At 53.1% G+C, this 27362-nt stretch overlaps 1 protein-coding gene and 45 non-coding genes across 46 annotated transcripts; all 46 read left to right on the top strand.

Moving 5' to 3' along the window:
- Positions 1-3383: 3383 nt before the first annotated feature.
- On the top strand, positions 3384-5009 carry LOC144144689 (uncharacterized). Its single transcript, XM_077676220.1, has 2 exons — positions 3384-4446; positions 4575-5009. The coding sequence occupies exons 1-2, from the start codon at positions 3535-3537 to the stop codon at positions 4941-4943; spliced, it is 1281 nt and encodes a 426-aa protein (XP_077532346.1). The 5' UTR covers positions 3384-3534; the 3' UTR covers positions 4944-5009.
- Positions 5010-12021: 7012 nt separating this feature from the next.
- Positions 12022-12094, top strand: Trnak-cuu (transfer RNA lysine (anticodon CUU)). Its single transcript has one exon. It is a non-coding gene; the product is annotated as a tRNA-Lys (tRNA).
- Positions 12095-12736: 642 nt separating this feature from the next.
- Trnak-cuu (transfer RNA lysine (anticodon CUU)) lies at positions 12737-12809 on the top strand. Its single transcript has one exon. It is a non-coding gene; the product is annotated as a tRNA-Lys (tRNA).
- A 68-nt stretch (positions 12810-12877) lies between these two features.
- On the top strand, positions 12878-12950 carry Trnak-cuu (transfer RNA lysine (anticodon CUU)). The gene has a single exon. It is a non-coding gene; the product is annotated as a tRNA-Lys (tRNA).
- A 68-nt stretch (positions 12951-13018) lies between these two features.
- Positions 13019-13091, top strand: Trnak-cuu (transfer RNA lysine (anticodon CUU)). The gene has a single exon. It is a non-coding gene; the product is annotated as a tRNA-Lys (tRNA).
- A 68-nt stretch (positions 13092-13159) lies between these two features.
- Positions 13160-13232, top strand: Trnak-uuu (transfer RNA lysine (anticodon UUU)). The gene has a single exon. It is a non-coding gene; the product is annotated as a tRNA-Lys (tRNA).
- A 68-nt stretch (positions 13233-13300) lies between these two features.
- Trnak-cuu (transfer RNA lysine (anticodon CUU)) lies at positions 13301-13373 on the top strand. Its single transcript has one exon. It is a non-coding gene; the product is annotated as a tRNA-Lys (tRNA).
- Positions 13374-13580: 207 nt separating this feature from the next.
- Trnak-cuu (transfer RNA lysine (anticodon CUU)) lies at positions 13581-13651 on the top strand. Its single transcript has one exon. It is a non-coding gene; the product is annotated as a tRNA-Lys (tRNA).
- A 68-nt stretch (positions 13652-13719) lies between these two features.
- On the top strand, positions 13720-13790 carry Trnak-cuu (transfer RNA lysine (anticodon CUU)). Its single transcript has one exon. It is a non-coding gene; the product is annotated as a tRNA-Lys (tRNA).
- A 68-nt stretch (positions 13791-13858) lies between these two features.
- Trnak-cuu (transfer RNA lysine (anticodon CUU)) lies at positions 13859-13929 on the top strand. Its single transcript has one exon. It is a non-coding gene; the product is annotated as a tRNA-Lys (tRNA).
- Positions 13930-13997: 68 nt separating this feature from the next.
- On the top strand, positions 13998-14068 carry Trnak-cuu (transfer RNA lysine (anticodon CUU)). Its single transcript has one exon. It is a non-coding gene; the product is annotated as a tRNA-Lys (tRNA).
- Positions 14069-14136: 68 nt separating this feature from the next.
- Trnak-cuu (transfer RNA lysine (anticodon CUU)) lies at positions 14137-14207 on the top strand. Its single transcript has one exon. It is a non-coding gene; the product is annotated as a tRNA-Lys (tRNA).
- A 68-nt stretch (positions 14208-14275) lies between these two features.
- Trnak-cuu (transfer RNA lysine (anticodon CUU)) lies at positions 14276-14346 on the top strand. Its single transcript has one exon. It is a non-coding gene; the product is annotated as a tRNA-Lys (tRNA).
- Positions 14347-14414: 68 nt separating this feature from the next.
- On the top strand, positions 14415-14485 carry Trnak-cuu (transfer RNA lysine (anticodon CUU)). The gene has a single exon. It is a non-coding gene; the product is annotated as a tRNA-Lys (tRNA).
- A 68-nt stretch (positions 14486-14553) lies between these two features.
- Positions 14554-14624, top strand: Trnak-cuu (transfer RNA lysine (anticodon CUU)). Its single transcript has one exon. It is a non-coding gene; the product is annotated as a tRNA-Lys (tRNA).
- A 68-nt stretch (positions 14625-14692) lies between these two features.
- On the top strand, positions 14693-14763 carry Trnak-cuu (transfer RNA lysine (anticodon CUU)). Its single transcript has one exon. It is a non-coding gene; the product is annotated as a tRNA-Lys (tRNA).
- Positions 14764-14831: 68 nt separating this feature from the next.
- On the top strand, positions 14832-14902 carry Trnak-cuu (transfer RNA lysine (anticodon CUU)). The gene has a single exon. It is a non-coding gene; the product is annotated as a tRNA-Lys (tRNA).
- Positions 14903-14970: 68 nt separating this feature from the next.
- On the top strand, positions 14971-15041 carry Trnak-cuu (transfer RNA lysine (anticodon CUU)). Its single transcript has one exon. It is a non-coding gene; the product is annotated as a tRNA-Lys (tRNA).
- A 68-nt stretch (positions 15042-15109) lies between these two features.
- Trnak-cuu (transfer RNA lysine (anticodon CUU)) lies at positions 15110-15180 on the top strand. Its single transcript has one exon. It is a non-coding gene; the product is annotated as a tRNA-Lys (tRNA).
- A 68-nt stretch (positions 15181-15248) lies between these two features.
- Trnak-cuu (transfer RNA lysine (anticodon CUU)) lies at positions 15249-15319 on the top strand. The gene has a single exon. It is a non-coding gene; the product is annotated as a tRNA-Lys (tRNA).
- A 68-nt stretch (positions 15320-15387) lies between these two features.
- Positions 15388-15458, top strand: Trnak-cuu (transfer RNA lysine (anticodon CUU)). Its single transcript has one exon. It is a non-coding gene; the product is annotated as a tRNA-Lys (tRNA).
- A 68-nt stretch (positions 15459-15526) lies between these two features.
- On the top strand, positions 15527-15599 carry Trnak-cuu (transfer RNA lysine (anticodon CUU)). Its single transcript has one exon. It is a non-coding gene; the product is annotated as a tRNA-Lys (tRNA).
- Positions 15600-15667: 68 nt separating this feature from the next.
- Trnak-cuu (transfer RNA lysine (anticodon CUU)) lies at positions 15668-15740 on the top strand. Its single transcript has one exon. It is a non-coding gene; the product is annotated as a tRNA-Lys (tRNA).
- Positions 15741-15808: 68 nt separating this feature from the next.
- Positions 15809-15881, top strand: Trnak-cuu (transfer RNA lysine (anticodon CUU)). Its single transcript has one exon. It is a non-coding gene; the product is annotated as a tRNA-Lys (tRNA).
- A 68-nt stretch (positions 15882-15949) lies between these two features.
- Trnak-cuu (transfer RNA lysine (anticodon CUU)) lies at positions 15950-16022 on the top strand. Its single transcript has one exon. It is a non-coding gene; the product is annotated as a tRNA-Lys (tRNA).
- Positions 16023-16090: 68 nt separating this feature from the next.
- Trnak-cuu (transfer RNA lysine (anticodon CUU)) lies at positions 16091-16161 on the top strand. Its single transcript has one exon. It is a non-coding gene; the product is annotated as a tRNA-Lys (tRNA).
- A 68-nt stretch (positions 16162-16229) lies between these two features.
- On the top strand, positions 16230-16300 carry Trnak-cuu (transfer RNA lysine (anticodon CUU)). The gene has a single exon. It is a non-coding gene; the product is annotated as a tRNA-Lys (tRNA).
- A 68-nt stretch (positions 16301-16368) lies between these two features.
- On the top strand, positions 16369-16439 carry Trnak-cuu (transfer RNA lysine (anticodon CUU)). Its single transcript has one exon. It is a non-coding gene; the product is annotated as a tRNA-Lys (tRNA).
- Positions 16440-16507: 68 nt separating this feature from the next.
- Trnak-cuu (transfer RNA lysine (anticodon CUU)) lies at positions 16508-16578 on the top strand. Its single transcript has one exon. It is a non-coding gene; the product is annotated as a tRNA-Lys (tRNA).
- Positions 16579-16646: 68 nt separating this feature from the next.
- Trnak-cuu (transfer RNA lysine (anticodon CUU)) lies at positions 16647-16717 on the top strand. Its single transcript has one exon. It is a non-coding gene; the product is annotated as a tRNA-Lys (tRNA).
- Positions 16718-16785: 68 nt separating this feature from the next.
- Trnak-cuu (transfer RNA lysine (anticodon CUU)) lies at positions 16786-16856 on the top strand. The gene has a single exon. It is a non-coding gene; the product is annotated as a tRNA-Lys (tRNA).
- A 68-nt stretch (positions 16857-16924) lies between these two features.
- Positions 16925-16995, top strand: Trnak-cuu (transfer RNA lysine (anticodon CUU)). The gene has a single exon. It is a non-coding gene; the product is annotated as a tRNA-Lys (tRNA).
- Positions 16996-17063: 68 nt separating this feature from the next.
- Positions 17064-17134, top strand: Trnak-cuu (transfer RNA lysine (anticodon CUU)). The gene has a single exon. It is a non-coding gene; the product is annotated as a tRNA-Lys (tRNA).
- A 68-nt stretch (positions 17135-17202) lies between these two features.
- Trnak-cuu (transfer RNA lysine (anticodon CUU)) lies at positions 17203-17275 on the top strand. Its single transcript has one exon. It is a non-coding gene; the product is annotated as a tRNA-Lys (tRNA).
- Positions 17276-17341: 66 nt separating this feature from the next.
- Positions 17342-17412, top strand: Trnak-cuu (transfer RNA lysine (anticodon CUU)). The gene has a single exon. It is a non-coding gene; the product is annotated as a tRNA-Lys (tRNA).
- Positions 17413-17480: 68 nt separating this feature from the next.
- Trnak-cuu (transfer RNA lysine (anticodon CUU)) lies at positions 17481-17551 on the top strand. Its single transcript has one exon. It is a non-coding gene; the product is annotated as a tRNA-Lys (tRNA).
- Positions 17552-17619: 68 nt separating this feature from the next.
- Trnak-cuu (transfer RNA lysine (anticodon CUU)) lies at positions 17620-17690 on the top strand. Its single transcript has one exon. It is a non-coding gene; the product is annotated as a tRNA-Lys (tRNA).
- A 68-nt stretch (positions 17691-17758) lies between these two features.
- Positions 17759-17829, top strand: Trnak-cuu (transfer RNA lysine (anticodon CUU)). Its single transcript has one exon. It is a non-coding gene; the product is annotated as a tRNA-Lys (tRNA).
- Positions 17830-17897: 68 nt separating this feature from the next.
- On the top strand, positions 17898-17968 carry Trnak-cuu (transfer RNA lysine (anticodon CUU)). The gene has a single exon. It is a non-coding gene; the product is annotated as a tRNA-Lys (tRNA).
- A 68-nt stretch (positions 17969-18036) lies between these two features.
- Trnak-cuu (transfer RNA lysine (anticodon CUU)) lies at positions 18037-18107 on the top strand. Its single transcript has one exon. It is a non-coding gene; the product is annotated as a tRNA-Lys (tRNA).
- Positions 18108-18175: 68 nt separating this feature from the next.
- On the top strand, positions 18176-18246 carry Trnak-cuu (transfer RNA lysine (anticodon CUU)). The gene has a single exon. It is a non-coding gene; the product is annotated as a tRNA-Lys (tRNA).
- Positions 18247-18314: 68 nt separating this feature from the next.
- Trnak-cuu (transfer RNA lysine (anticodon CUU)) lies at positions 18315-18387 on the top strand. The gene has a single exon. It is a non-coding gene; the product is annotated as a tRNA-Lys (tRNA).
- Positions 18388-18594: 207 nt separating this feature from the next.
- On the top strand, positions 18595-18667 carry Trnak-cuu (transfer RNA lysine (anticodon CUU)). Its single transcript has one exon. It is a non-coding gene; the product is annotated as a tRNA-Lys (tRNA).
- Positions 18668-18874: 207 nt separating this feature from the next.
- Trnak-cuu (transfer RNA lysine (anticodon CUU)) lies at positions 18875-18947 on the top strand. Its single transcript has one exon. It is a non-coding gene; the product is annotated as a tRNA-Lys (tRNA).
- A 68-nt stretch (positions 18948-19015) lies between these two features.
- Trnak-cuu (transfer RNA lysine (anticodon CUU)) lies at positions 19016-19088 on the top strand. Its single transcript has one exon. It is a non-coding gene; the product is annotated as a tRNA-Lys (tRNA).
- A 5052-nt stretch (positions 19089-24140) lies between these two features.
- Positions 24141-24213, top strand: Trnak-cuu (transfer RNA lysine (anticodon CUU)). The gene has a single exon. It is a non-coding gene; the product is annotated as a tRNA-Lys (tRNA).
- The last annotated feature ends 3149 nt before the right edge of the window (positions 24214-27362 follow it).

Genomic DNA, 27362 nt, shown 5'->3' with positions numbered 1-27362 from the left:
TTGTGCATTTTACAGCCGACAACATGGCAGAAGCGCGGTACGATGATTACTGAGATATTGAGAATGCCCATCCAACAACGCCATTGGTTGTGTTTTACAGAACCGAAACCGAAACCGAAACTTGTGTGATTGCTAACCTTGGGCATCGTCCAATCACGGCGCCCCTCCTCTCAACGTCACAGCCTTAGTTGGTGCGGCCGCCGCAAACCGCGCATGGTAGTTTTTCTTCTTTCGCGCTTTGTAAAATAATTACCGATTTGTCAACCGGATAAACGATGAAAAGTGTGCTAATTTGAGCCAGTCTACGCAGTGCAAGCAAAAACGGGAGCTTGACAAATTCACTTCAGTGTCCCTTTAAGTGCTCCACGTGCTTGGTGTGCGCGCGTGGGTGGGCGCACACATCCGGTAATTGTGTACATTCTTGAAAGCAAACAGCTACAATAAACAGAAGACAACGAAATTGTTTGCCACTTGTGTGGTTCTTCCGAGTTCACTTTTGCAGAAGTGCATGCATATACGCGCGTGCGTATATGCATGCTCAAAGTTTCGGCGTAGTTGCGTGTCTCTACAAGTTTCTTCCTTTTGTTTGCGTTTGTTTTTGACCCCTGTGCGCGAACCTTGCCCCTTCAGTGCGTTCAGTTTGACGCTATTGAACAGTGCCGGCCGATTTCATCGAGGATTTCGTGACTCCGTCAAGGCGCTGTGTTTTCTTTGATGAGCCTGGCTTACCGCAATGCCAACGTGCTCCGCACCTGTCTGTACGAGCAGATACAGAAGCAACACTCAGAAGTGTCTCTTTTTAGCGCCGTCATCGGATCCATAGCTTTTCACCCAATAGAAAAGAGCGATCCCCGCGCGGACAAAGAGATAAGCAAAACGCGCAAGATATGTGGACTTCATTTTCTCGAAGAGGATATTGCGATCATTAACGTAAAGTCGTCGAGATCGGCCGGGCTTACTGGGCACTGAAGGAAAGTGCAGTTTCCGTTAACTTTCCCAACCTTCCCAGCAACTTGTTAAGCAAGCAGACTCGGCGGCGGTCTCTGAAAAAGAGAAAGGTAGCTTCTGCGCACGAGCTAGGTGTTTACAAAAGGAGAGCACTTTCCCAAGGAGCGACAAGAGGAGCTCTCTAAAGCACCTGTTCCCCAGCAATGCACCGATTTTGCACAGATAGTCGAGAATAGTGCGGCAATATGGCTCCCAGCCAACTGGAGAACGGCAGCACTCGAAGAAGAACCGGGGTAGCGTCGGCAAACTTTTTTACTGGGCCCGAAAGAAAGCGGGGCCTACACAATCCTCAAGAATGTTGTTGCGCGACACGATATCACCTATGTTGTCTATGAAACGGGAAACTGCTCCAACAGTCGTGTGAAAAAATATCATTCGTGATGCAATAAATTTGCGCAATTGGCATGGCAAGAGAATTTGTGCGCACGCTTGACAGCCACTGCTACGCGAACGTTCATGTAAAACGCTGTCGTTCTTGATATTTTAGCCACCGCTTCAAATCCCTGGGCGTAGGTACACGACTTCTTGCATAATACCGTCCGTTTCAAATAGATCTCGAACTGCAACGGCCGCAGCAAAATGATGAGCAACGTCCGAGAACAGTCATTTCTTTTGCAGTACGCAGCCAGAAGCGGCGAGGACCGGAGACGCCGAGCGGAACGCTCCTCGCTAGCAGACGACGCTCGCTCTCCTAGCGCAACTCGCAACCGCAGCGCCGCGGTGGCGAGAGACGCGGCCGGCCGCCTTCTCTCCATGGCCGCGGCGGGGAGATACGGAACTGAAAAAGTATCTAAAAACGTTGGTCGGAAGCGGGGAGGCGAGGCTCCTACACTCGCGACGTGCGGCTTTCCCGCAGCAATCCGGATAACAAAGATGGCGCGCGGTCGCGCAACTCTATAGCTCCCTGCGGGAGCTATATACAGGAATTCTAATCGCATCGTATTCGATATATCAAAGGCGCGTGCTTCGGAAGCCTTAGACTTCAGGTCGACCCCCCATACAGTGAAAGTTCTCGGTGAACTTCGCGCGGCGGCCGCCGCGGTTTGACGCGCCGCTCAGTTTTCGCTCACCCCAACCTCCATTCAACGTGATGCTACAGTGAACTAGAATACTAGTTCGCTGTAGTGATTATAGTGAACTAGAATACTTACCCAAGTATTCTTGTTCACTGTAGTAGTGATGCGGCCAACGCGGCTAACATGGAGGAAAGAAAAGGTTGCGGCTGACAAGCGAGCTGCTTGCATCAAGGTGGCCAGATGTACAATACAAAACATGTGCGTAAATATAACCGTGCTCACAATTTGTCTTCAACAAAACCTAACTAGGAAGTAATAAAACTTGATGTAAACAACTGAAATAATGTTTATTTTCTTATTTGTTTATTTTGCAAGCTTCTTTTGGAGACTGGCTTCATATTTAGCGCACAAAACATTTCCAAATGGCAACAATGGGTGCTGCTCGGGGGTTTTTCTCATAGAGTTAACTGGTTTTGCTAGTTTTGCTTTGCTCTTGTTTTGCTTTGCAGATACTTTCAGTTTCACGCTCTGAACTTCTCCATTTCGACTACACTTTTGCACACCGTGGTACACTCCAAATGACACATACCCGCCGCCACCGTCGTCGTCTTCTCGTAAAGTCTCCCCTCCATGCTTACTGTCCGAGAGATACAACTGTACCCAGAAAAGGCGCGAAAGAAGCGTTTGCTTTTTGGCTACCGAGTGCGCAGGCGCTCTGCGCAGACAGGAAGTACAAAGCTGTGATGCAGTTTGCTGCTTTCGGTCGCGTGACTCGCGTTCGCCGCCTAGTTCGCCGGCAATCTAGCTCGCGTAGGTTGCCATCGAACAGCCGCATTTACAACGCCGGTGACAGAGAAGTCGCCGCCGGGCGTCGTTCGCCGCTTTTTCGCCGACATTTCGCTGCATGGAGGTCGGCCTTTAGGCGCCCACCAGTAATCACTTCTCTTTTTCTACGCTTCTCATAAGTGTAATAGACACTTTTAACCACCACCCCCAACCCTGTCTTCCGTCAATAAAGTTCTTGAGCAGCAGCAGCCCCAGTAGAATATTGGGCCGTAGCGGCATGAGGCGCAGAGTTGTTGCGTGCCGGCATTTTCTTCGCCACGTACGCTGTGTTCGAACTCCATGGACACAAAATAATGTAATTATATTACGCCAGTGTTACTGAGGAGCTTTTGTGAAAGCCTCTTACAACAGCTGTCCTTCAACATCGTAATGTCGGAAACTTCGGCCTCAGCGTCCACACCAGCACGCACACATCAGCTCGTGTTCATTTTTACTAACACCGGTAGACGTCGCTCCGCCGCGTGAATGCCACGCTGTCATCATCATCATCATCGTCGTTTGCCCGTACCTGGCACCTCCCACGAATTCCATTCGTTCTCGTTCTGCTGACCTTGAAGGCGCACCGTCTCACTGCCTCCCAGTTCTTCAGGTCACGCCAAGGATTCTGCCACTGATAAAAGTGCCGTAAGCCAGTGCGAGCCATCCTCGCCTCCTGCCAACCATAATGATCGCTTCACAGCAAAATGAACGCCCAGAGTCCCTTCGAAAGACGTCGGCAGGCATCTCGGGCGCCGCTTCGCAGGCCTCGCGGTCAATCTCTGGAAAAGTGTCGCGGGGCTTAATGAGCCTCAGGCACAGTTTCGCAATCGAGGTAGCCGAAAGCGATCCCTCTTCCCCGCATCGGTCCTTCTACCCGCCCCCCGTTCCTCACGAAGAGGCGCACCATGAGGAAGAGCGCAGCGCCAAGACCTTCTCGTGGGACGCGTCCGTGCTCGCCTGCAGCTCCAGCATTTTCTGGGTGCTGCTCGACGTCGTGGTCAAGCTGAACCCGTCCATACGGGCTCCCAAGTTCTTCTTCCACTTCTCCAGCGGCATCTTCGTCGGCAGCATGACGCTCATGGCAGGCGTCGCCGAGCCCTACGGCCCGCTGGACGCGCAGGGGGTGCTGTTCATGCGCAGCGTCTGCGTCACGGTCGCCCTGTTCGCGCGGATCTTCTCGCTGCGCTTCATGACCGTCGTCGACGCGTTCACGGTGAGCAGCCTCGGGCCCTTGCTCACCCTGTTGCCCGAGTGTCGCAGGGCCGGCCGTCGGGGGGTCACGGTCGGCTGCCTGGTGGCGCTAGGCATGGCCGCCGTGGCCATCGGCCTGGTCATCTACTCGAAGAAGTACAGCTCCAACGACGCGGCGGCCACTACCCGCTTCGCGGCCGGTCTTGTGCTCACCATTGCGGCGTCCGTGCTGCGTTCCACAAGTCGGTACTTCAATAGCGCGCTGTGGTACGTGCCTAGCGTGGTGCAGTCCTTCCACACGTCCTTCGTGAGCCTCATCGTGTCCGTCTGCCTCGTGGCCCTTTTCGACAACATGCACCACCTGTACAACGAGGTAGACATGGGCACCATGGTGTTTCTGGCACAGGTACGTAGCTAAGAAGCCTAAATTGAGAATATTTTTTATGTCCTAGGTGTTTCAGTAGCCTGATGGGAGTTTCAGCGTAGGCGTCCACCAACGAGCTTAATCGTGCCCTCCCTGCTTCTCTCCTGCAGTTGGCGTTCGCGTACAACTTATCGCTGACCAAGGCGCACAACTTGGAGAGTTTCGGCGTGGTACACATCGTGGTGTACACCCTGGACGCAGTTTTGTCGATGATAGCGTCACTCCTGGTGCTGGAAGAACAGGTCACTCGCCTCGGCTACTGCGCGGCCGCGCTGGTCATGGGGGCCGTGCTGCTGGTCGAGCTGCACCACATGGCCGGGGTGGACGCCGACAAGTCTCGCAAGCGGCGCTGGTTCGCGGTGCTTACTGTGCCCCTTTTCGGTCGCCGGCCACGACCGGGAGACGGGAACCCCGAGCCAGAGGCGGAGGTAGTGCATGACGACGAGCGCCTCAACTGGCGTGACTTACCCCAAGCCTGAAGAAATTGGGCATGGCGTGTATGTCGCCTTGACTTGAAACGTTGTTGCTTGGCATTGACATGTGGAGAGCGTATGATACAAAGCGGTACAACCTGCGTTTCCGTCTGTTTATTAGGAACTGAAAATCTCACGCAGTTGGCTTTCTCGAGTGGCCCGCATGTGCACTCGGTCACTGCTGTTTTGCAAGATTATCAAATATAGAAAATGTGTTCCGGAACATTATATTGTAGCTTATATTCAAGCTAGGCTTCGTGTCGAAGTAGGGATTGCTATTGGCGCGGCACGCCAAAACTCCCTCCTTCCCCCTCCCATGCATCTGACGGCCTCAAACCGTGTGCGCCCACAAGTGGCGCGCTATATCACGCTATACTCCCAGCCAATCCCATGCGTTCCCTCCTCCCGGAGAAGGGAAAGGAGGTTAGCTAGCTCCCCGCGCCGTTTCTCGCCAGTTCAAGGCCAACTGCCTCATGGGTGGCCGCAAGCCCTGAAGAACGACAACGGGAGCGGGCAAACCCGTCAACGTGCGCGTGCTTGGCGAGCCAATGCCGAGTTATGGCAGTTGCAAAGCCAGACTAAATGACAACGGCGGGCCGCTTAAGGGGGTTCGGCAGGCTGGGGTTGTGCATTGGGTTTGACAGGGATGTCACCGGGGATTGGTTTACGGTTTCACAGGGCTGGACAAGCTTCGTGTGCACCAGTGTTGCTGTTGGGGAAGGACCTGTTTTTTGTAGGATGGTCATGTTTTACGGTATGTTTCGCTTGTCATTGAAATGGGAAACATGTAATTGGTTACATCGCAATCCAAACATTCCAAACGGCTGCTACGCTATCGCGAATATGAGATGCAGCAGATGTATAAGAGCCGACTCAGAAGCATGCCATATTCGCGCTTTCACTTTTGTACGCCAGACCATACAGACTCCCTCGAATGCACAAGTTGTGTTGTCAGTTGTGCCTTGCGGGGGCAGGATGAATTCATAAATATTGTGCTCGTTTATACATGTGCATGCTAAATTATACACTTTTCCGATTGGAGTCGGCATTTGCTGCTGGAATCCTCCGCATACACACACGCAAGGGGCAGTCTTGTGTAGAAACACGGGCGCCTCAGCCCAGGACCACTTACCTTGAAAGTACTTCTTGGTCCATGGCCATCTCCACCAGGTGAACGCAAAGTACTGGAGGCGTTGTTCGCTTGGCCTGCCCGCTATCACGCGCCGTTTGCGGACACTTGCCCCTTCTATGTGCTTCCTGCGTCAGGCGCTGACATTGAACACTTGCTGGTGACTTTCCCAGGCCTTAGAAACGCCCGAACGCAACACCTCCGAGGCACAGAGCTCCATCCTGGCAGACCCCCAGATCTTAAGCGCTGGATATTTTTTTATGCCGTAGGGCAATCTTTTGCAGAAAAAAAGAGACTATCTGGACGAGATTGGCGTCATTGCCGTGATTTGGAGTTTAGAAGATAGGCTTTTTAATCCTACTGCGTACTCACAACCTGAGCATCATTTTTTTTTATTTTTCTGTCTTCTTTTATTTCGTCCCCGTCTTCCTCTTTCTTCTACCCTGTAATCTATGGGGCCTTTTCTTTACCCCTCCGCTTCCTCCGCCGAGTGGCATGTCGGTGTAGAAATTCCGGCTTTCGGCTTTCTCTTCTAATAAAAAGCCTTCTCTCTATATATATATATATCTCCCTCTTATGTTCATAAAAGATTCGTAACGGGAAGTTGGCGCTTCAGGGTCATTGCCGCCAACGAACGTTGTGTTGCATAAACTGAAGGAGCTACACTTTTCTGCGCGCATCCTGCACGCGTTCTTCGCGTTTGTTCTCGAAAAACTATTCCTGTAATGCCTGAATCATCTTGACTGTTCGTCTTTGCTAAAGTAGGCCGCTCCCCGGCACAATACAACCATTGTCCAGCCAGCGATTTGTAGGCGTCAGTTACGCGTTATATAGGAGTGCATCCACCTGGTCTTGTTGAGGATGCAGAGTTCGATGCGGATGGCGTCGAAGCAGTATTCAAGTGTTTTTAACTTTAGCGGTAAGGTCACGTGAGTCGTAAACCAACGAGAAAGCCTGCTGGCGTATGAACAGGAAATATGACAACGGGAAACGTTTTATCCCCTTGTTCGGCACCTATATAAACTTGACGCCATCAACCCCACCCTCTACAGCGCCACATGCTCACACTGCGGTGAGATCTGTACCCTCTACCACATGGTCTGGGCCTGCCAGAAAACCCAACCATTCTTATGAGCAGTGGGAGAGAGAACTGGCCGGCTCCAGCAGCGAAACTCAGCTTCGGCTGGTGGAACGTGCGGAGAAGGCAGCAAGCTCCAACGGGATCCTGAAATGAGGAATCCGACCACGTGGTGCTCCCCCCCCCCCTTTTTTTTTTTTTGCAAAATAAAGTTTACTATCTCTCCCTCTCCCCTTGTTCGTCTCTCTTTGTTTTGGGGGCTACGGTCTATTAATTGTTTTCTGTTGCGCCTATTTTAGGGGTTAGGTTATGCAATTTTTGCTATTTTATTATCTATTTCCAAGCTCGATAACACAAGTGCGCATTTGCCTTCTTGTCTTGTAATGAAGCGGCGTGGGAAGGCTAGACGGAATCGTTCTTGCATGCAATGGGCGCCTTATTCGTGCCTAGGTACATTTTTTCCGTTTCAAAATTAACCTATTAGGCTTCCAATGCTCTGAGGCGATTTTTTTTCCAAGTGAGCCAGATCCACCTAACGCAAATTTGAGAAACAAGCGGAAGTTTGTTACCAGTCCTAAATACAACGCCGTCAAAGCTATTATATGATATATTATATTGAAGAGGACAGAGACACCCTTACTGTTCCGCATCCGGACCAACTCAGCGCGGACACGCTTCATAAGCTGAACTTTGCCTCCTCACCTCTGTGCGCAACGTGTTGTCTAACACGTCATATCGGACATTTTCTTATGGACTGCCCAGAGCATGCGATGGAGAGGTTAGCTTTGTTTGAGGAACTTCGAAGGAGAGCTGCTCCGCATGACTATTTGGAGGATAATGACTATTTGGATGATATCATTTTTCCTATAGGACATTGGACAGCCAGGACAGACATTTTGCACCCGATCCTTGAGTTTTTAAGTGACACCCGTCTCCGTGCTTTTGGTGATTTCGTTCGCATAGCACCAAAAGGTGTTGATATGGGGAGCAATTGCGAGCATTTCACGCAAGGCTGAATCCACTCGCCGACAAACATCACCACCACCACATGTCAGCTAGAGGAAAAATACCGCCATAAAAAATTAAAAATTTTGTATGAATTCAAGCAATATCAGGGCGATAAGTATGGATTTCACTCATATTAAATTGAAACGCACTTGTAAATTGATGCGGCGTTTTTACGAAAACTTTATTTAAATTGACTTTCAAGCCATGTGCGATTGAGTTTTGGCGGTAAAGGCAATAAAGATATGCAACAGGGGTTCCAGAACAGTAGAACTGTACATGGAGAGCAGGTAGGTCCTCTTGGTAGCATTACCAGCTCTTTCAGAATTCTTCCCTAGGATAATTTTCTTGGGCACGCCTGAAAGCACTCACGAAGTACGCAAGCTCTTCTTTGCTTTGCCATGAATTTCCCAAACGCTTCAAAAGAAGGCTGCTCATATATTCTTCTTCACCTTAACGAAGTGGTTTGCACTCTCACAGGGGCGGGGGGGTCACGCAGTCATGCCGCTGTGGCTCGGGCTCGAACGAAGGGCCCGCCGCGACGAGGCTGCTGCTGCGCGGCCTCGAACGGTGGCTGGATGTCGGTTGGCTATGTGTGGAGGCGTGTGGTCAGACGTCGCACTCGAGCGATGGCTTTAGACTCCAGGACCCAAAGCCCAAAGCTCCCCTGTCTTCTGCCTAGCGCTTCTCGCGACTCGTCTCGTCCGCTCCCCGGATCAATCTCTCTCTCTCTCTCTCTCTCTCTATCTCTCTCTCTCTCTCTCTCTCTCTCTCTCTCTCTCTCTCTCTCTCTCTCTCCCCCCCCCCCCTCCGGTGGGGCTCCTCTTTTGATAACTTCTTTCGTCGCGTTCTTCCAGCCTGACCATGTGTTTTTTAGGTGGCACACAAGAACGAAGACGCCCACGAAGGGACTTATTATCCCACAATGAATGAACATTAAGGATATCCCCATTCATCCCCTCCCTACGTGTCTCCCCCCCCAAAAAGGGCTTCCTGCCTCCTTTATAATAGAGCACATTCATTCATTCATTCATTCATTCTCCTTCTCCCCTGCCGTCAGTGACCGCTGTCCCCCACCTCGTGTCCGCCGGGGACATGAGCCACTTAGGCTGTCACAAAAGAAGTTCTTATCGTGGGGGTTCCAGGGGCGTTTCAAAGGCAGTACTAAGATGCTCTCTGCAAGGTAAGTCACGGCGCTTCCCATCGCACGCGCTTCTACTCGTAGGCTCCCGAAATAGCCATTGCTGGCCCGGTGACACCGTGCCCCTTGTGGCGCGCTGGACAAATTTTCGGAATGGTCACAGACCGGTTTCCCATCGCCGACCCATAAAAGTTCAATGCACACATGCGCACACACTAACACTAGACTAATAGGCCCTGTAGAAGATTATAACCAGCGCTAGACTCTTTTAGCGCCGGGTCCCGAGATTGGTGGCGCTGGCCGGATGAAACAGTACCAGCATGGCGCCATGAGCAGTTTCTTGAGGCCAACCACCTGCTGAAGTCTTTTCAACGAACTCGAGTCGTCATAACGATATTCATACGACATGAGGTTCCGGATATTAAAAAGAAGGCAAGTATCTATTTTGGCGGGTAAGTAGAGCTGTAAGGTGGTGTGTCCAAGTGACTGAATCGTCTAGAAATTGCCAGATCGTCGTCATCTGCCTGAAAGTTGGTTCTGTTCCGTTTTTTCAGCTTGTCTAGACGGCTGAAGCGCACTGAGAGGTCATATAAGACACTTTTAGTGGAAAGGGAGGCGTCGGAAGGGCGCGGAAATATATGTAATCATCAGTGCTTAAGGCAGCGAGACAGTAGCCAGGCCTCCACACTGAAATTTCCGCCCCCATGAGTTTCGAAAAGTCGTCAGTTTGGCGATAAATCGCCAGACCAGACAACTCTGGTTCCAGCGTAGCGTCGGTAGTCATTCCGTGTGAGGTGCCGTGTCCTGGTTCGTTGTAGATTCTCAGCATTCAGCAATACAAGGAGAACTTGAGGGTGCATTGTCAACGCCGGAAGGACAAAAACGGCGCGTCACGCTAAGTGCCCGGTGGCTTCTTGGGACGCTCCACGTTAACGTTTATGTATATGTATACATCACCGACGCCCGTCGAGCATGAATCTGAGCCTTCATCGGCATCACCGCTCGGATCGGTGGTGGTGGCCTCTTTTCACATCGGAGCTTATGTTACTCGCCGTAAGTTCGCCGTCACAGAAAAAAACCAAGAAAAAACGCCCAGCGCTCGTGAGCGCGTGCTTCGCGGTGACCGCCGAGTCTCAGGCTCGCGCAGTAGCTTTAGCAGAACAAAAAAGCTTCAGCGCTGTCGTCAAGCACTACCCCGCATGTGAAAGAACCTCCGCGCTAATGCTAAACATGAAAAGAACACCCTGCTTGGGGGAGGTCAACCCGGCCGCCGCATTCTGTGCAGGCCCGTATGAGTAGCAGGAGAAATGGCTACGAGTGTGCCGATCCTTCCCGAGAGGACTTGCAGATCCCGCCCCCGCTGCCTAGAGTCGATGATGAGGAGCTGGTGGAAGTCTACAATGCTGAGGATGACTTTGCATCCACTTCTCGCCACGACGCAGACGGCTTCTTCGATGCATATGACAACTATTACTAGCACCGCAACTGTGCAAATAAACAATGCATTGAAACTTAACTATGTGTCCGGCAACGCTCACCTACAACAACTTTGCCATTCAAGACTAGCGCGTGAGTGCAAGCTTCCCTGAATTTTTTCCTCGACGACCTCGCTCGCATGCCGTAGAGACCCCGAAATAACACTTGACGTCTCGACTACATCTAGTTCTTTGCTTTGTCGCCATCGGACAAAGAAAACGGTGCGCCAGTCGTGGACGCGCTGACATAGACGGTTAGGGAGCCGCTGTAATTAGGGTGCCCTGATTGCTCGGGGTTTTGTTGGGCGCATCTCCTTCGGCGGGTGGTTCGCCGCCCGGTGCCACAACAGTTGAACGGCCAGGGGGCGTAACCTCCTTCAGCGCGTCCTAGCTCGAGCCCTTCGCGGCGTTCTCCGCGTCTTCGGTGTCAACTACATACTCAGACTGGCGGTCGTCTCCCTCTGGCCCGGCAACGTTCGCGTTAGTGCTAACGCACTCATTCTCACCGTGGCCGAAGCGGCGGCAACGCCCGCCGAATGTGTCCACGTTGGCCGCGCAAACAAAACGGTACCCGTCCGGGCACCACGACAATGGCCTGCTCACCGGCGACGCGACGCTGGTGCGGGACGTTGTCGATGGTGACTCCTCACTTACGCCGTAGTGTGACCAGGCGTGTTGTCGAGAGCTGCAAAGTGCAGCCCGGCACACGCCAGCGATCACGGATCACCTCGGTGACTTTTCCGTCAAGCGCCAGGACCCCTCGCACTTCGCCTTCAGGGACGTGGTGGAGCACCCAGTGCCGTTTTGGGCGAACGTCCTGGCCCTGCTGGTCGATGATAAGGCACCTCCGCCCCTTTATGTGAAGTTCGGAGGCGGCAACCAGCTTTGCAGCTGCCTCGGCTTCCTTGAACGTCACGGCGCACAGGTGCTTCATCTTATATGCGCCCAAGGCAACAACCTCGGGCCGCGAATTCAGATTCACTAATGGGTCGCGGAAATCTTCAACCTTGTATGACCTGGCTTTCGCGACCGCGTGCAGAAAAATGGTGTTGACGACAGATGGTCCGGATGGCAAATGAGGCAGAGTAACTTGGTATTATTGGTTTGCAGCATTGTCAAAAACAGAAGACCTAGTGCCGCGGGCCGCAGGGCCTGCCAAATCCACCGCTTGAACGGAGCTCGCCATCCTTCATCCGCACGCAAGCGCGTCCAGAAGCGTCCAGAAGGAAGGCCCCGTGCAACCACCTTCTACTGTTGCCCGGCTAGCTCAGACGGTAGAACATGAGACTCTTAATCTCAGGGTCGTGGGTTCGAGCCCCACGTTGGGCGCTTCAATTTTTCCCTTCAGTTTTAAAACTGCCAGTACCAGAAGGCCCCGTGCAGCCCCACCTCCCGTCGCCCGGCTAGCTCAGTCCATGGCTGGCAAACAAAGGTTTCTTTGTTCTGTGGTCAACCAACTGTGATCTCTGCCCTTACCCAGAGTCCCTTCAGCACGTGTTCCTCTTTTGCACGAACGCAGCGCATTTCTGGCATGAGGTCAGATCAGCATTTGGAATTTCTCTGTATCCAACTTGGAAAGATGTGAAGTTTCTCACAAGTGAGGAATTCCGAGATGACAAATGTGTGGAAATTGTCCTGCTGTTGGGATTGTATGCAATTTGGCGGTCTCGCACGGATCACGTCCTTTGTTTGGAGGTAGCAAAGTCCGCGTGGACGCATTTTTGTGACGCGTTTGCCTACACCAGCTCTCTGTTAAAAAGTGCAGACGACGAGCTATCCACCAAGTGGAAAGTAATGGAGGCGCAATTGCACAGACGCGTCCATCCGTGATCTCAAGATGAACCAGTGTATCTGTGTGTTGCACTTCGCTGAGTGTACTCTGTTATGTCAACGGACTCCGATGTATAAAGGCAAAGACTGCCTTTTTACTATGTACATAGCACCCGATTTTAAATAAAGCTTAAAAAAAAAGCCCGGCTAGCTCAGTCGGTAGAGCATGAGACTCTTAATCTCAGGGTCGTGGGTTCGAGCCCCACGTTGGGCGCTTCAATTTTTCCCTTCAGTTTTAAAACTGCCAGTACCAGAAGGCCCCGTGCAGCCCCACCTCCCGTCGCCCGGCTAGCTCAGTCAGTAGAGCATGAGACTCTTAATCTCAGGGTCGTGGGTTCGAGCCCCACGTTGGGCGCTTCAATTTTTCCCTTCAGTTTTACAACTGCCAGTACCAGAAGGCCCCGTGCAGCCCCACCTCCCGTCGCCCGGCTAGCTCAGTCGGTAGAGCATGAGACCCTTAATCTCAGGGTCGTGTGTTCGAGCCCCACGTTGGGCGCTCTTGTTTTTCCCTTCAGTTTTACAACTGCCAGTACCAGAAGGCCCCGTGCAGCCCCACCTCCCATCGCCCGGCTAGCTCAGTCGGTAGAGCATGAGACTTTTAATCTCAGGGTCGTGGGTTCGAGCCCCACGTTGGGCGCTCTTGTTTTTCCCTTCAGTTTTACAACTGTCAGTACCAGAAGGCCCCGTGCAGCCCCACCTCCCGTCGCCCGGCTAGCTCAGTCGGTAGAGCATGGGACTCTTAATCCCAGGGTCGTGGGTTCGAGCCTTACGTAGGGCGCTCCTATTTTTCTCTTCTGTTTTACAGCTGCCAGTACCAGAAGGCCCCGTGCAGCCCCACCTCCCGTTGCCAGGCTAGCTGAGTTGGTAGAGCATGAGACTCTTACTCTGGGTCGTGGGTTCGAGCCCCACGTTGGGCGCTCTTGTTTTTCCTTTCAGTTTTACAACTGCCAGTACCAGAAGGCCCCGTGCAGCCCCACCTCCCATCGCCCGGCTAGCTCAGTCGGTAGAGCATGAGACTCTTACTCTGGGTCGTGGGTTCGAGCCCCACGTTGGGCGCTCTTGTTTTTCCTTTCAGTTTTACAACTGCCAGTACCAGAAGGCCCCGTGCAGCCCCACCTCCCATCGCCCGGCTAGCTCAGTCGGTAGAGCATGAGACTCTTACTCTTGGTCGTGGGTTCGAGCCCCACGTTGGGCGCTCTTGTTTTTCCTTTCAGTTTTACAACTGCCAGTACCAGAAGGCCCCGTGCAGCCCCACCTCCCATCGCCCGGCTAGCTCAGTCGGTAGAGCATGAGACTCTTACTCTGGGTCGTGGGTTCGAACCCCACGTTGGGCGCTCTTGTTTTTCCTTTCAGTTTTACAACTGCCAGTACCAGAAGGCCCCGTGCAGCCCCACCTCCCATCGCCCGGCTAGCTCAGTCGGTAGAGCATGAGACTCTTACTCTGGGTCGTGGGTTCGAGCCCCACGTTGGGCGCTCTTGTTTTTCCTTTCAGTTTTACAACTGCCAGTACCAGAAGGCCCCGTGCAGCCCCACCTCCCATCGCCCGGCTAGCTCAGTCGGTAGAGCATGAGACTCTTACTCTGGGTCGTGGGTTCGAGCCCCACGTTGGGCGCTCTTGTTTTTCCTTTCAGTTTTACAACTGCCGGTACCAGAAGGCCCCGTGCAGCCCCACCTCCCATCGCCCGGCTAGCTCAGTCGGTAGAGCATGAGACTCTTACTCTGGGTCGTGGGTTCGAGCCCCACGTTGGGCGCTCTTGTTTTTCCCTTCAGTTTTACAACTGTCAGTACCAGAAGGCCCCGTGCAGCCCCACCTCCCATCGCCCGGCTAGCTCAGTCGGTAGAGCATGAGACTCTTACTCTGGGTCGTGGGTTCGAGCCCCACGTTGGGCGCTCTTGTTTTTCCTTTCAGTTTTACAACTGCCAGTACCAGAAGGCCCCGTGGAGCCCCACCTCCCATCGCCCGGCTAGCTCAGTCGGTAGAGCATGAGACTCTTACTCTGGGTCGTGGGTTCGAGCCCCACGTTGGGCGCTCTTGTTTTTCCTTTCAGTTTTACAACTGCCGGTACCAGAAGGCCCCGTACAGCCCCACCTCCCATCGCCCGGCTAGCTCAGTCGGTAGAGCATGAGACTCTTACTCTGGGTCGTGGGTTCGAGCCCCACGTTGGGCGCTCTTGTTTTTCCCTTCAGTTTTACAACTGTCAGTACCAGAAGGCCCCGTGCAGCCCCACCTCCCGTCGCCCGGCTAGCTCAGTCGGTAGAGCATGAGACTCTTACTCTGGGTCGTGGGTTCGAGCCCCACGTTGGGCGCTCTTGTTTTTCCCTTCAGTTTTACAACTGTCAGTACCAGAAGGCCCCGTGCAGCCCCACCTCCCATCGCCCGGCTAGCTCAGTCGGTAGAGCATAAGACTCTTACTCTGGGTCGTGGGTTCGAGCCCCACGTTGGGCGCTCTTGTTTTTCCTTTCAGTTTTACAACTGCCAGTACCAGAAGGCCCCGTGCAGCCCCACCTCCCATCGCCCGGCTAGCTCAGTCGGTAGAGCATGAGACTCTTACTCTGGGTCGTGGGTTCGAGCCCCACGTTGGGCGCTCTTGTTTTTCCTTTCAGTTTTACAACTGCCAGTACCAGAAGGCCCCGTGCAGCCCCACCTCCCATCGCCCGGCTAGCTCAGTCGGTAGAGCATGAGACTCTTACTCTGGGTCGTGGGTTCGAGCCCCACGTTGGGCGCTCTTGTTTTTCCTTTCAGTTTTACAACTGCCAGTACCAGAAGGCCCCGTGCAGCCCCACCTCCCATCGCCCGGCTAGCTCAGTCGGTAGAGCATGAGACTCTTACTCAGGGTCGTGGGTTCGAGCCCCACGTTGGGCGCTCTTGTTTTTCCCTTCAGTTTTACAACTGCCAGTACCAGAAGGCCCCGTGCAGCCCCACCTCCCATCGCCCGGCTAGCTCAGTCGGTAGAGCATGAGACTCTTAATCTCAGGGTCGTGGGTTCGAGCCCCACGTTGGGCGCTCTTGTTTTTCCCTTCAGTTTTACAACTGCCAGTACCAGAAGGCCCCGTGCAGCCCCACCTCCCATCGCCCGGCTAGCTCAGTCGGTAGAGCATGAGACTCTTAATCTCAGGGTCGTGGGTTCGAGCCCCACGTTGGGCGCTCTTGTTTTTCCCTTCAGTTTTACAACTGTCAGTACCAGAAGGCCCCGTGCAGCCCCACCTCCCGTCGCCCGGCTAGCTTAGTCGGTAGAGCATGGGACTCTTAATCCCAGGGTCGTGGGTTCGAGCCTTACGTAGGGCGCTCCTATTTTTCTCTTCTGTTTTACAGCTGCCAGTACCAGAAGGCCCCGTGCAGCCCCACCTCCCGTTGCCAGGCTAGCTGAGTTGGTAGAGCATGAGACTCTTAATCTCAGGGTCGTGGGTTCGAGCCCCACGTTGGGCGCTCTTGTTTTTCCTTTCAGTTTTACAACTGCCAGTACCAGAAGGCCCCGTGCAGCCCCACCTCCCATCGCCCGGCTAGCTCAGTCGGTAGAGCATGAGACTCTTACTCTGGGTCGTGGGTTCGAGCCCCACGTTGGGCGCTCTTGTTTTTCCTTTCAGTTTTACAACTGCCAGTACCAGAAGGCCCCGTGCAGCCCCACCTCCCATCGCCCGGCTAGCTCAGTCGGTAGAGCATGAGACTCTTACTCTGGGTCGTGGGTTCGAGCCCCACGTTGGGCGCTCTTGTTTTTCCTTTCAGTTTTACAACTGCCAGTACCAGAAGGCCCCGTGCAGCCCCACCTCCCATCGCCCGGCTAGCTCAGTCGGTAGAGCATGAGACTCTTACTCTTGGTCGTGGGTTCGAGCCCCACGTTGGGCGCTCTTGTTTTTCCTTTCAGTTTTACAACTGCCAGTACCAGAAGGCCCCGTGCAGCCCCACCTCCCATCGCCCGGCTAGCTCAGTCGGTAGAGCATGAGACTCTTACTCTGGGCCGTGGGTTCGAGCCCCACGTTGGGCGCTCTTGTTTTTCCTTTCAGTTTTACAACTGCCAGTACCAGAAGGCCCCGTGCAGCCCCACCTCCCATCGCCCGGCTAGCTCAGTCGGTAGAGCATGAGACTCTTACTCTGGGTCGTGGGTTCGAGCCCCACGTTGGGCGCTCTTGTTTTTCCTTTCAGTTTTACAACTGCCAGTACCAGAAGGCCCCGTGCAGCCCCACCTCCCATCGCCCGGCTAGCTCAGTCGGTAGAGCATGAGACTCTTACTCTGGGTCGTGGGTTCGAGCCCCACGTTGGGCGCTCTTGTTTTTCCTTTCAGTTTTACAACTGCCGGTACCAGAAGGCCCCGTGCAGCCCCACCTCCCATCGCCCGGCTAGCTCAGTCGGTAGAGCATGAGACTCTTACTCTGGGTCGTGGGTTCGAGCCCCACGTTGGGCGCTCTTGTTTTTCCCTTCAGTTTTACAACTGTCAGTACCAGAAGGCCCCGTGCAGCCCCACCTCCCGTCGCCCGGCTAGCTCAGTCGGTAGAGCATGAGACTCTTACTCTGGGTCGTGGGTTCGAGCCCCACGTTGGGCGCTCTTGTTTTTCCCTTCAGTTTTACAACTGTCGGTACCAGAAGGCCCCGTGCAGCCCCACCTCCCATCGCCCGGCTAGCTCAGTCGGTAGAGCATGAGACTCTTACTCTGGGTCGTGGGTTCGAGCCCCACGTTGGGAGCTCTTGTTTTTCCTTTCAGTTTTACAACTGCCAGTACCAGAAGGCCCCGTGCAGCCCCACCTCCCATCGCCCGGCTAGCTCAGTCGGTAGAGCATGAGACTCTTACTCTGGGTCGTGGGTTCGAGCCCCACGTTGGGCGCTCTTGTTTTTCCTTTCAGTTTTACAACTGCCAGTACCAGAAGGCCCCGTGCAGCCCCACCTCCCATCGCCCGGCTAGCTCAGTCGGTAGAGCATGAGACTCTTACTCTGGGTCGTGGGTTCGAGCCCCACATTGGGCGCTCTTGTTTTTCCTTTCAGTTTTACAACTGCCAGTACCAGAAGGCCCCGTGCAGCCCCACCTCCCATCGCCCGGCTAGCTCAGTCGGTAGAGCATGAGACTCTTACTCTGGGTCGTGGGTTCGAGCCCCACGTTGGGCGCTCTTGTTTTTCCTTTCAGTTTTACAACTGCCAGTACCAGAAGGCCCCGTGCAGCCCCACCTCCCATCGCCCGGCTAGCTCAGTCGGTAGAGCATGAGACTCTTACTCTGGGTCGTGGGTTCGAGCCCCACGTTGGGCGCTCTTGTTTTTCTTTTCAGTTTTACAACTGCCAGTACCAGAAGGCCCCGTGCAGCCCCACCTCCCATCGCCCGGCTAGCTCAGTCGGTAGAGCATGAGACTCTTACTCTGGGTCGTGGGTTCGAGCCCCACGTTGGGCGCTCTTGTTTTTCCTTTCAGTTTTACAACTGCCAGTACCAGAAGGCCCCGTGCAGCCCCACCTCCCATCGCCCGGCTAGCTCAGTCGGTAGAGCATGAGACTCTTACTCTGGGTCGTGGGTTCGAGCCCCACGTTGGGCGCTCTTGTTTTTCCTTTCAGTTTTACAACTGCCAGTACCAGAAGGCCCCGTGCAGCCCCACCTCCCATCGCCCGGCTAGCTCAGTCGGTAGAGCATGAGACTCTTACTCTGGGTCGTGGGTTCGAGCCCCACGTTGGGCGCTCTTGTTTTTCCCTTCAGTTTTACAACTGTCAGTACCAGAAGGCCCCGTGCAGCCCCACCTCCCGTCGCCCGGCTAGCTCAGTCGGTAGAGCATGGGACTCTTAATCCCAGGGTCGTGGGTTCGAGCCTTACGTAGGGCGCTCCTATTTTTCTCTTCTGTTTTACAGCTGCCAGTAACAGAAGGCCCCGTGCAGCCCCACCTCCCATTGCCAGGCTAGCTCAGTTGGTAGAGCATGAGACTCTTACTCTGGGTCGTGGGTTCGAGCCTCACGTTGGGCGCTCTTATTTTTCTCTTCAGTTTTACAACTGTCAGTACCAGAAGGCCCCGTGCAGCCCCACCTCCCGTCGCCCGGCTAGCTCAGTCGGTAGAGCATGGGACTCTTAATCCCAGGGTCGTGGGTTCGAGCCTTACGTAGGGCGCTCCTATTTTTCTCTTCTGTTTTACAGCTGCCAGTAACAGAAGGCCTTGTGCAGCCCCACCTCCCGTTGCCAGGCTAGCTCAGTTGGTAGAGCATGAGACTCTTACTCTGGGTCGTGGGTTCGAGCCTCACGTTGGGCGCTCTTATTTTTCTCTTCAGTTTTACAACTGCCAGTACCAGAAGGCCCCGTGCTGTCCCACCTCCCGTTGCCCGGCTAGCTCAGTCGGTAGAGCATGAGACTCTTAATCTCAGGGTCGTGGGTTCGAGCCCCACGTTGGGCGCTCTTATTTTTCTCTTCAGTTTTACAACTGCCAGTACCAGAAGACCCCGTGCAGTCCCACCTCCCGTTGCCCGGCTAGCTCAGTCGGTAGAGCATGAGACTCTTATTCTCAGGGTCGTGGGTTCGAGCCCCACGTTGGGCGCTCTTATTTTTCTCTTCAGTTTTACAACTGGCAGTACCAGAAGGCGCCGTGCAGTCCCACCTCCCGTTGCCCGGCTAGCTCGGTGTCGGTTTCGTGGCTCATTCTGCTTCCGGCCGCTGCGCAGTGCGGACGCAGGATGGCGAGCTCCGTTCAAGGGGCGGCTTTGGCGGGCACATCGGCCCGCGGTACCAGGTCATCTGTTTTTGACAACTCTGCAAACCAGGAATATCAAGTTATTCTGCCTCATTTGCCATCCGGACCATCTGTTATGAACACCATTTTTCTGCACGCGGACGTGAAAGCCAGGCCATACAAGGTGGAAGATTTCCGCGACCCGCTGGTGCGTCTGAATTTGCTGCCCGAGGTTGTGGCCTTGGGCGCATATCAGATGAACCACCTGTGGGCCGTGACGTTCAAGGATGCCGAGGGAGCTGCGAAGCTGGTTGCCGCCTCCGAACTTCAAGTGAAGGGGCGGAGGTGCCTTATCATCGATCCGCGGAGCCAGGACGTACGCCTAAAGCTGCAGTGGGTGCTCCACAACGTACCAGACGACGAAGTGCGAGGCGCCCTGTCGCTTTACGGGAAGGTCACCGAAGTGACCCGTGACCGCTGGCGTGTGCCGGGCTGCACTTCGCAGCTCTCGACGACACGCCTGGTCACCCTACGACTGAAGTCAGACGTCACCGTAGACGACATCCCGCATCAGCTACGCATCGCCGGTGAGCAGGCCCTTGTCGTGGTGCCCGGACGGGTACCGCTTTGTTTGCGCTGCCACCGGAGTGGCCACATTCGGCGGGAGTGCCGCGTCCCACGGTGCGGGCGTTGCCGCCGCTTCGGCCACAGCGAGAGCGAGTGCGTCCGCACGTACGCGAACGTTGCCGGACCAGGGGATGACGACCACAAGGCCGAGTACGTGATGGACGCCGAAGACGCGGAGAGCGCTTCGAAGGGCAAGGACGAGGACATGGTGAAGGAGGCAACGCCCCCTGAACCTGCAGCCGCCGTGGCACCGAGCGCCGAACCACCCGCCGAAGGTGGCACTCCCACCGAATCCCCGGACGTGCAGGGCAACCAAATCCCCACGGACAGTTCAGGCTTGGCCGAAGCACCACTCGTGGCGTCGGAGGGAGATAAAAGCAAGGAAGAAGAAGAGGTTGAGATGGCAGGTGTTCTTTCTGGATCTGCAAAGCGTGCAAGGGATGCTGTCGAAGAAAAACAGGCCAGCACCGCCGAGCCGAGCGGTGACGAGCCGCCGGCGAAAGCTCCGACGCATGCTCGACGGGCATCGGTTAAAGTGAAGCCGAACATCAACGCGGAGCGGCCCAGGAAGCCACCGGACACTTAACGTGAAGCCCCTTTTGCGTCCCTGCAATGTCAATAAGGCCCAGTGATGTTCTCCGTGCAGTGCAACGAGCAGCAGTCTCCGGGGAGTGTTGAGCAGCTACTATGGACAAGAGCACGGCAACATACTTGGGATATCCGCCGTCGCTACACTGGAGGCTAGGGTTCGTTGAGCTGGTCTTTGTTTTTTATGCTCTTGGTGTGCTTTAATTCGATGTAATGGCTACTTTAAATAGGCCACTTCGCATTTCTACATTAAACGTAAGAGGGCTTGGGGCCAGGCGCAAGCAATATCAGCTGCGAAGGATTATGGACGACAAAGAAATAGATATATTGGCCATTCAAGAAACAAAAATTGAAAGCGAAGGCAGCACCGAGAGCATGATAAAGCCCTTTAGTGGGCGTTACAGCGTTTGTGGGACTCATTCTGTGGGAACTTCTGGGGGTGTTGTATTTTGGTTAGAAATTCAGTTGGTATTCGTGTACGATCAGTTATTTCGAGCGAAACTGGCAGGCTTGTGTGTTGTGATTTCAACTACTGTGGAGTAGATTTTCGTGCAGTGTGTATCTATGCACCAAATGTTGCAAGGGACAGGACGGTTTTTTTCGAAGGGTTGTCTGATTATTTAAAGAAGCAAGAAAGAGTAATTTTATTGGGCGACTTCAATTGTGTGTTAGAACGAAGAGACAGAATTGTGTCGCCGCGAACAAGTGATCAGAGTGCAAGGGTCTTGACAGAAGTTCTTGAAGACGGCGAACTAGCCGATGTAGCACACTGTGCGGTTAACAGAAGTGCTTTAAAATTCACGCACTTTCATGGCACGAGCCATGCGCGGCTGGATCGTGCATACGTATCTTTCGAGCTCGCTGCGGCGTGCAAGAACTACGTGGTCGATAGTGTCTCTTTTAGTGACCACTGCCTGGTTTCATTTTTGTTGGGGGAAAGGAGGGAGGAGTGTAAGAAGTTCAGCTGGGAACTTTGGAAATTTAATGTAAAATTATTGCAGGACACCACATTCACGGATTGAGTACAGGAAATTGCAGAAAAACAAACAAACGACGAAATCAGCAGCTGGCGGGAAAGGTGGGAGGTATTCAAACAGGAATGCAAAATGGTAGCGATGGAGAGGGGGACAGTGCTTAAACGGCAAGAGAGGGAAGTGGAAAACCAACTCAGAAATAATCTGCAACACATGTTAAAACTCGAAAGCGAAATGCCTGGGGCATACAAAGAAGATATTAGAACTATTAAAAATAAGCTGGAAGCCATCGATATAGAAAGATATCGGGGAGCGACCGTGAGGGCGAGGGCCGAGGTGTTTTTGGCCGGCGAAGCGCCAACAAAGCGAGCTATAAAAGACGAAGCACGGTACGCGAGAGGGAATGGTATTGAGGAAATATACTGGCGAGGCGCGCTTACCAGTGACAAAGAGAACATAAAAAGTGCGTTTCAAGAACATATTACACAGATTTGTTTAGCCCCACAGTTCCAAAAACTGATGAGTTCAAGCGGGACTTTCTTCCAGCCATGCCAAGGTTGGGAGACGATGTGAGGGAGGAGTTAGAACGACCGATATCGCTGGGCGAAATTCAGACGGCAATATCGGAGTTAAAAGTAGGTAAGTCGCCAGGACCTGACGGGCTTGGTGCGGATTTTTATAAAAGGTTCTCGGATATAGTAACTCCGTTTTTATTTATGGTCTTTCACGAGGCGTACGACTCCAAGGTACTTCCGCCGTCGTTTGGTCGCACACACACCGTCCTCATACCCAAATCGGAAGACCGTGTTAAACTTCAGTCGGTTTCTGGGTACCGGCCGATTACATTGGCCAATGTAGATTATAAAATCCTTATGAAGATCTTAGCGCAACGAGTGCAGAGTGTTATAACAAGTGTAGTAGGGCCGCATCAGACCTGTGGTATAAAGGGGAGGAGTATAGTAACAAATGATCATGTTGCGCGCAGTGTGCTGGAGTGTTGCGATATGTTTTTTAAAAGGGTCGCTATGCTTCAGATTGATTTCGAAAAAGCGTTCGACCGAGTGTGCCATGAGATTCTTTTTTGTATTTTGGAGCATATAAATGTTGATGATGTGATCATACAGGGAGTGCGTATGGCGTACTCTCACTGCTGCACGCAACTTATAATCAACAAGAATGTCACGGGAAGTATTCCTGTACTGTCTTCTGTGCGACAAGGATGTCCAGCATCTCCTCTTCTGTTTGCAATTTATTTGGAACCCTTTTGTTTAAGAATAATTAATGACAGTGGAGTACGTGGTTTTCAGTTACACACATGCGAGGTGAAGTTACTAACATACGCGGATGATGTGGCGGTTTTTTGTGAAGACGAGGAGAGTGTAAGCGCAGCCATATCGATAACAAGGGAGTTTTGTAGTCTTACTAACAGCTGTGTTAATTGGGCCAAGTGTGCGGGTTTTTTTCACGGGGAGTGGGGGTCAACACCATCTGTATTTGAAAACGTGTCTTGGTCGCGTACACCAGCGCGTTATCTCGGAGTTCCGCTGGATCGCTATCAGGATAGCGGCGAGTACTGGGAATCCGAGACGGCGAAGCTGCGCGAAAAAACAACGAAGTGGGGCGGTCGCGCGTTGTCTGTTTTCGCACGAGTCACGGTATGCAACCTTTTTCTTTTGGCAAAGCTGTGGTATGTGCTGCAGGTGCTTCATTGTGCACGAGTCCACGTGCAGTGAATGCACAGAGTATTTGCAGTCTTTATCTGGTCATCGGTGTGGGAGTGTTCCAGTCGGAGTAAACTTTTTCGCCGAGTAAGGCATGGGGGTGTTGGCCTGTGTCATGTATTTGTTCGCCAGCTTGTAAACCGGTTTATGTTTCTGCGTGATACACGTGATCCATTTCTTCGCACTTTAATGCAGATTACATTAGAAGATGCCTTGCCTATGTATATTGTTTCTTCTGTAAGTGATAGATGTGGTGTCGTGAAAGGCTATATGAAGGAAGTGGTTGAGTCTTTTCGTTTTCTTACTGTGAGATTTTCAGTAGAATATTTAGCCACTGTTTCGAGAAAAACCCTTACAAATAATTTGAGGGAGATGCTGTTCCCCGTACCACGTTATCGTGAAATGTTTAGTACTGGTCCTGGGCAGGATGTGTTAACCCGCGTGAAAAAAATGGCAGTCCCAGCATGCGTGAAAACTTTCTTTTTCAAGTTACATACAGGAACGCTGCCAGTTAAAACATGGATGGAGGAGAAGGGGCTGTTTATTGGTTGGTCAAACATCTGTATGCTGTGTGCGAAAGCCGAAACAGTGGAACATGTTTTCGTGGGACGCCGTATTTTTTTGGGATGTCTTACAGAGAGCGTTAAAGAAAGACCTGCCGATTTCAGCGCATGGCATTCGGTTCCTTCCGGTTGAGCGCGAAGATGAAGTCCCGTATGATTTGATCATGGCGCTAGGGTTACATGCCATTTGGAGGTCCAGAATGGCTGTGAGACATGCGGACCCGAATGCACTCACTGTAAGCAAGTATTTTTCTCAAAATGTCAGGCTTTTGTATGAAGTGTACAAGTTACAGGACCCCGAACTTGAATGGCTTCCTGTTTTGGAGGAGTTGTGTACTTTTGATGTTAATTTTAAGTCCTTCCGTCAGCCAAAGTTTGGCAGGCGGTTTTTAATTTATCCGTGACTTGTATTACGTGTGTGCAGAAGGTAATAATAATAAAAAACAAGCCCGGCTAGCTCAGTCGGTAGAGCATGAGACTCTTAATCTCAGGGTCGTGGGTTCGAGCCCCACGTTGGGCGCTCTTATTTTTCTCTTCAGTTTTACAACTGCCAGTACCAGAAGGCGCCGTGCAGCCCCACCTCCCGTTGCCCGGCTAGCTCGATTCTGCTTCCGGCCGCTGCGCAGTGCGGACGCAGGATGGCGAGCTCCGTTCAAGGGGCGGCTTTGGCGGGCCCATCGGCCGGCGGTACCAGGTCTTCTGTTTTTGATAAGTCTGGAAACCAGGAATACCAAGTTATTCTGCCTCATTTGCCAACCGGACCATCTGTTCTGAACACCATTTTTCTGCACGCCGACGTGAAAGCCAGGTCATACAAGGTGGAAGACTGCCGCGACCCGCTGGTGCGTTTGAATTTGCTGCCCGAGGTTGTGGCCTTGGGCGCATATCAAATGAACCACCTGTGGGCCGTGACGTTCAAGGACGCCGAGGCAGCTGCAAAGCTGGTTGCCACCTCTGAACTTCAAGTGAAGGGGCGGAGGTGCCTAATCATCGACCTGCGGAGCCAGGACGTACGTCTAAAGCTGCACTGGGTGCTCCACAACGTCCCAGACGACGAAGTGCGAGGCGCCCTGTCGCTTTACGGGAAGGTCACCGAAGTGACCCGTGACCGCTGGCGTGTGCCGGGCTGCACTTCGCAGCTCTCGACGACACGCCTGGTCACCCTACGACTGAAGACAGGCGTCACCGTAGAAGACATTCCGCACCAGCTACGGATCGCCGGTGAGCAGGCCCTTGTCGTGGTGCCCGGACGGGTACCGCTTTGTTTGCGCTGCCACCGGAGTGGCCACATTCGTCGGGAGTGCCGCGTCCCACGGTGCGGGCGGTGCCGCCGCTACGGCCACAGTGATAGCGAGTGCGTCCGCACTTACGCGAACGTGGCCGGACCAGGGGACGACGACCACAAGTCCGAGTACGTGATGGACGCCGAAGACGCGGAGAGCGCTTCGAAGGGCAAGGAAGAGGACGAGGACGCGGTGAAGGAGGCAACGCCCCCTGAACCTGCAGCCGCCGTGGCACCGAGCGCCGAACCACCTGCCGTAGGAGAAACGCCCACCGAAGTCTCGGACGCTCAGGGCAACCAAATCGCCACGGATGGTGCGGGCGTGAACGAAGCACCACTCTTGGCGTCGGAGGGGGAGAAAAGCAAGGTAGAAAAAGAAGTTGAGATGACAGGTGTCCTTGCTGGCTCTTCAAAGCGTACAAGGGATTATGTCGAGGAAAAACAGGCCAGCACCGCCGAGCCGAGCGGTGACGAACCCCCGGCGAAGGCTCCGACGCATGCTCGACGGGCGTCGGTGAAAGTGAAGCCCAACGTCAACGCGGAGCGGCCCAGGAAGCCACCGGACACATAACGTAACGTCCCTGTTCGGCCCTGCAATGCGAACAATGCCCCTGATTCTCTCCGTGCAGTGCAGCGCAGCGAACAGCCGTCTCCGGGGAGTCTACGGACAAGGGCACGGTAACGCACACGGAATATCCGCCGTCGCTACACTGGAGCCCAGTGTTCGTTGAGCTGGCCGTTGTATTGTGCTCTCAGTGTGCTTTAATTCGATATTATGGCTATTTTAAATAGGCCGCTTCGCATTTCTACTTTAAACGTAAGAGGGCTTGGGGCTAAGCGCAAGCAGTATCAGCTGCGAAGGATTATGGACGAAAAAGAAATAGATATAATGGCCATTCAAGAAACAAAAATAGAAAGCGAAAGCAGCACTGAGAGCATGATAAGGCCCTTTAGTGGCCGCTACAGCGTTTGCGTGAGTCATTCTGTGGGAACTTCGGGGGGGGGGGGGGTGTTGTATTTTGGTTAGAAATTCAGTTGGTATTCGTGTACAAACAGTTACGTCGAGCGAAACTCGCAGGATTGTGTGTTGTGATTTCAACTACTGTGGATTAGAATTTCGTGCAGTGTGTATCTATGCACCAAATGTTACACGGGATAGGACGGTTTTTTTTGAAGGGTTATCTGATTATTTAAAGCTGCAAGAAAGAGTAATTTTATTGGGCGACTTTAATTGTGTGTGTGAACGAAGAGACAGAAATGTGTCGCCGCGGACAAACGATCAGAGTGCAAGCGTCCTCTCAGAAGTTCTTGAAGACTGCGAACTAGAAGATGTAGCGCACTGTGCAGGGAGCAGAAATGCTTTAAAGTTCACGCACTTTCAGGGCACAAGCCATGCGCGGCTGGACCGTGCATACGTATCTTTCGAGCTCGCTGCGGCGTGCAAGAACTACGTGGTCGATAGTGTCTCTTTTAGTGACCACTGCCTTGTTTCATTTTTGTTGGGGGAAAGGAGGGAGGAGTGTAAGAAGTTCAGCTGGGAACTTTGGAAATTTAATGTAAAATTATTGCAGGACACCACATTCACGGATAGAGTACAAGAAATTGCAGAAAAACAAACAAACGACGAAATCAGCAGCTGGCGGGAAAGGTGGGAGGTATTCAAACAGGAATGCAAAATGGTAGCGATGGAGAGGGGGACAGTGCTTAAACGGCAAGAGAGGGAAGTGGAAAACCAACTCAGAAATAATCTCAACACATGTTAGAACTCGAAAGCGAAATGCCTGGGGCATATAAAGAAGATATCAGAACCATTAAAAATAAGCTAGAAGCCATCGATATAGAAAGATATCGGGGAGCGACCGTGAGGGCGAGGGCCGAAGTGTTTTTGGCCGGTGAAGCGCCCACAAAGCGAGCGATAAAAGACGAAGCACGGTACGCGAGGGGCAATGGTATCGAGGAAATATATTGGCGAGGCGCGCTTACCAGTGACAAAGACAACATAAAAAGTGCGTTTCAAGAACATTACACAGAGTTTGTTTAGCCCCACAGGTCCAAAAACTGATGACTTCAAGCGAGACTTTCTTACAGTCATCCCAAGGTTGGAAGATGAGGTGAGGCAGGACTTAGAGCGACGGATATCGCTCGGCGAAATTCAGACGGCAATATCGGAGTTAAAAGTAGGTACGCCGCCAGGACCTGACGGGCTTGGTGCGGATTTTTATAAATGGTTCTCAGATATAGTAACTCCGTTTTTATTTATGGTCTTTCGCGAGGCGTACGAGTCCAAGGTATTGCCGCGGTATTTTGGTCGCACACACACCGTCCTCATACCCAAATCGGAAGACCGTGTTAAACTTCAGTCGGTTTCTGGGTACCGGCCGATTACA

Source organism: Haemaphysalis longicornis, unplaced genomic scaffold (assembly GCF_048455015.1).
Source record: "Haemaphysalis longicornis isolate Haplotype H1 unplaced genomic scaffold, Haemaphysalis longicornis Haplotype H1 scaffold_7, whole genome shotgun sequence".
Lineage (NCBI taxonomy): Eukaryota > Metazoa > Arthropoda > Arachnida > Ixodida > Ixodidae > Haemaphysalis > Haemaphysalis longicornis.
Note: the sequence above shows the minus strand (reverse complement) of the source record. Positions and strands in the feature narration are given on the sequence as shown.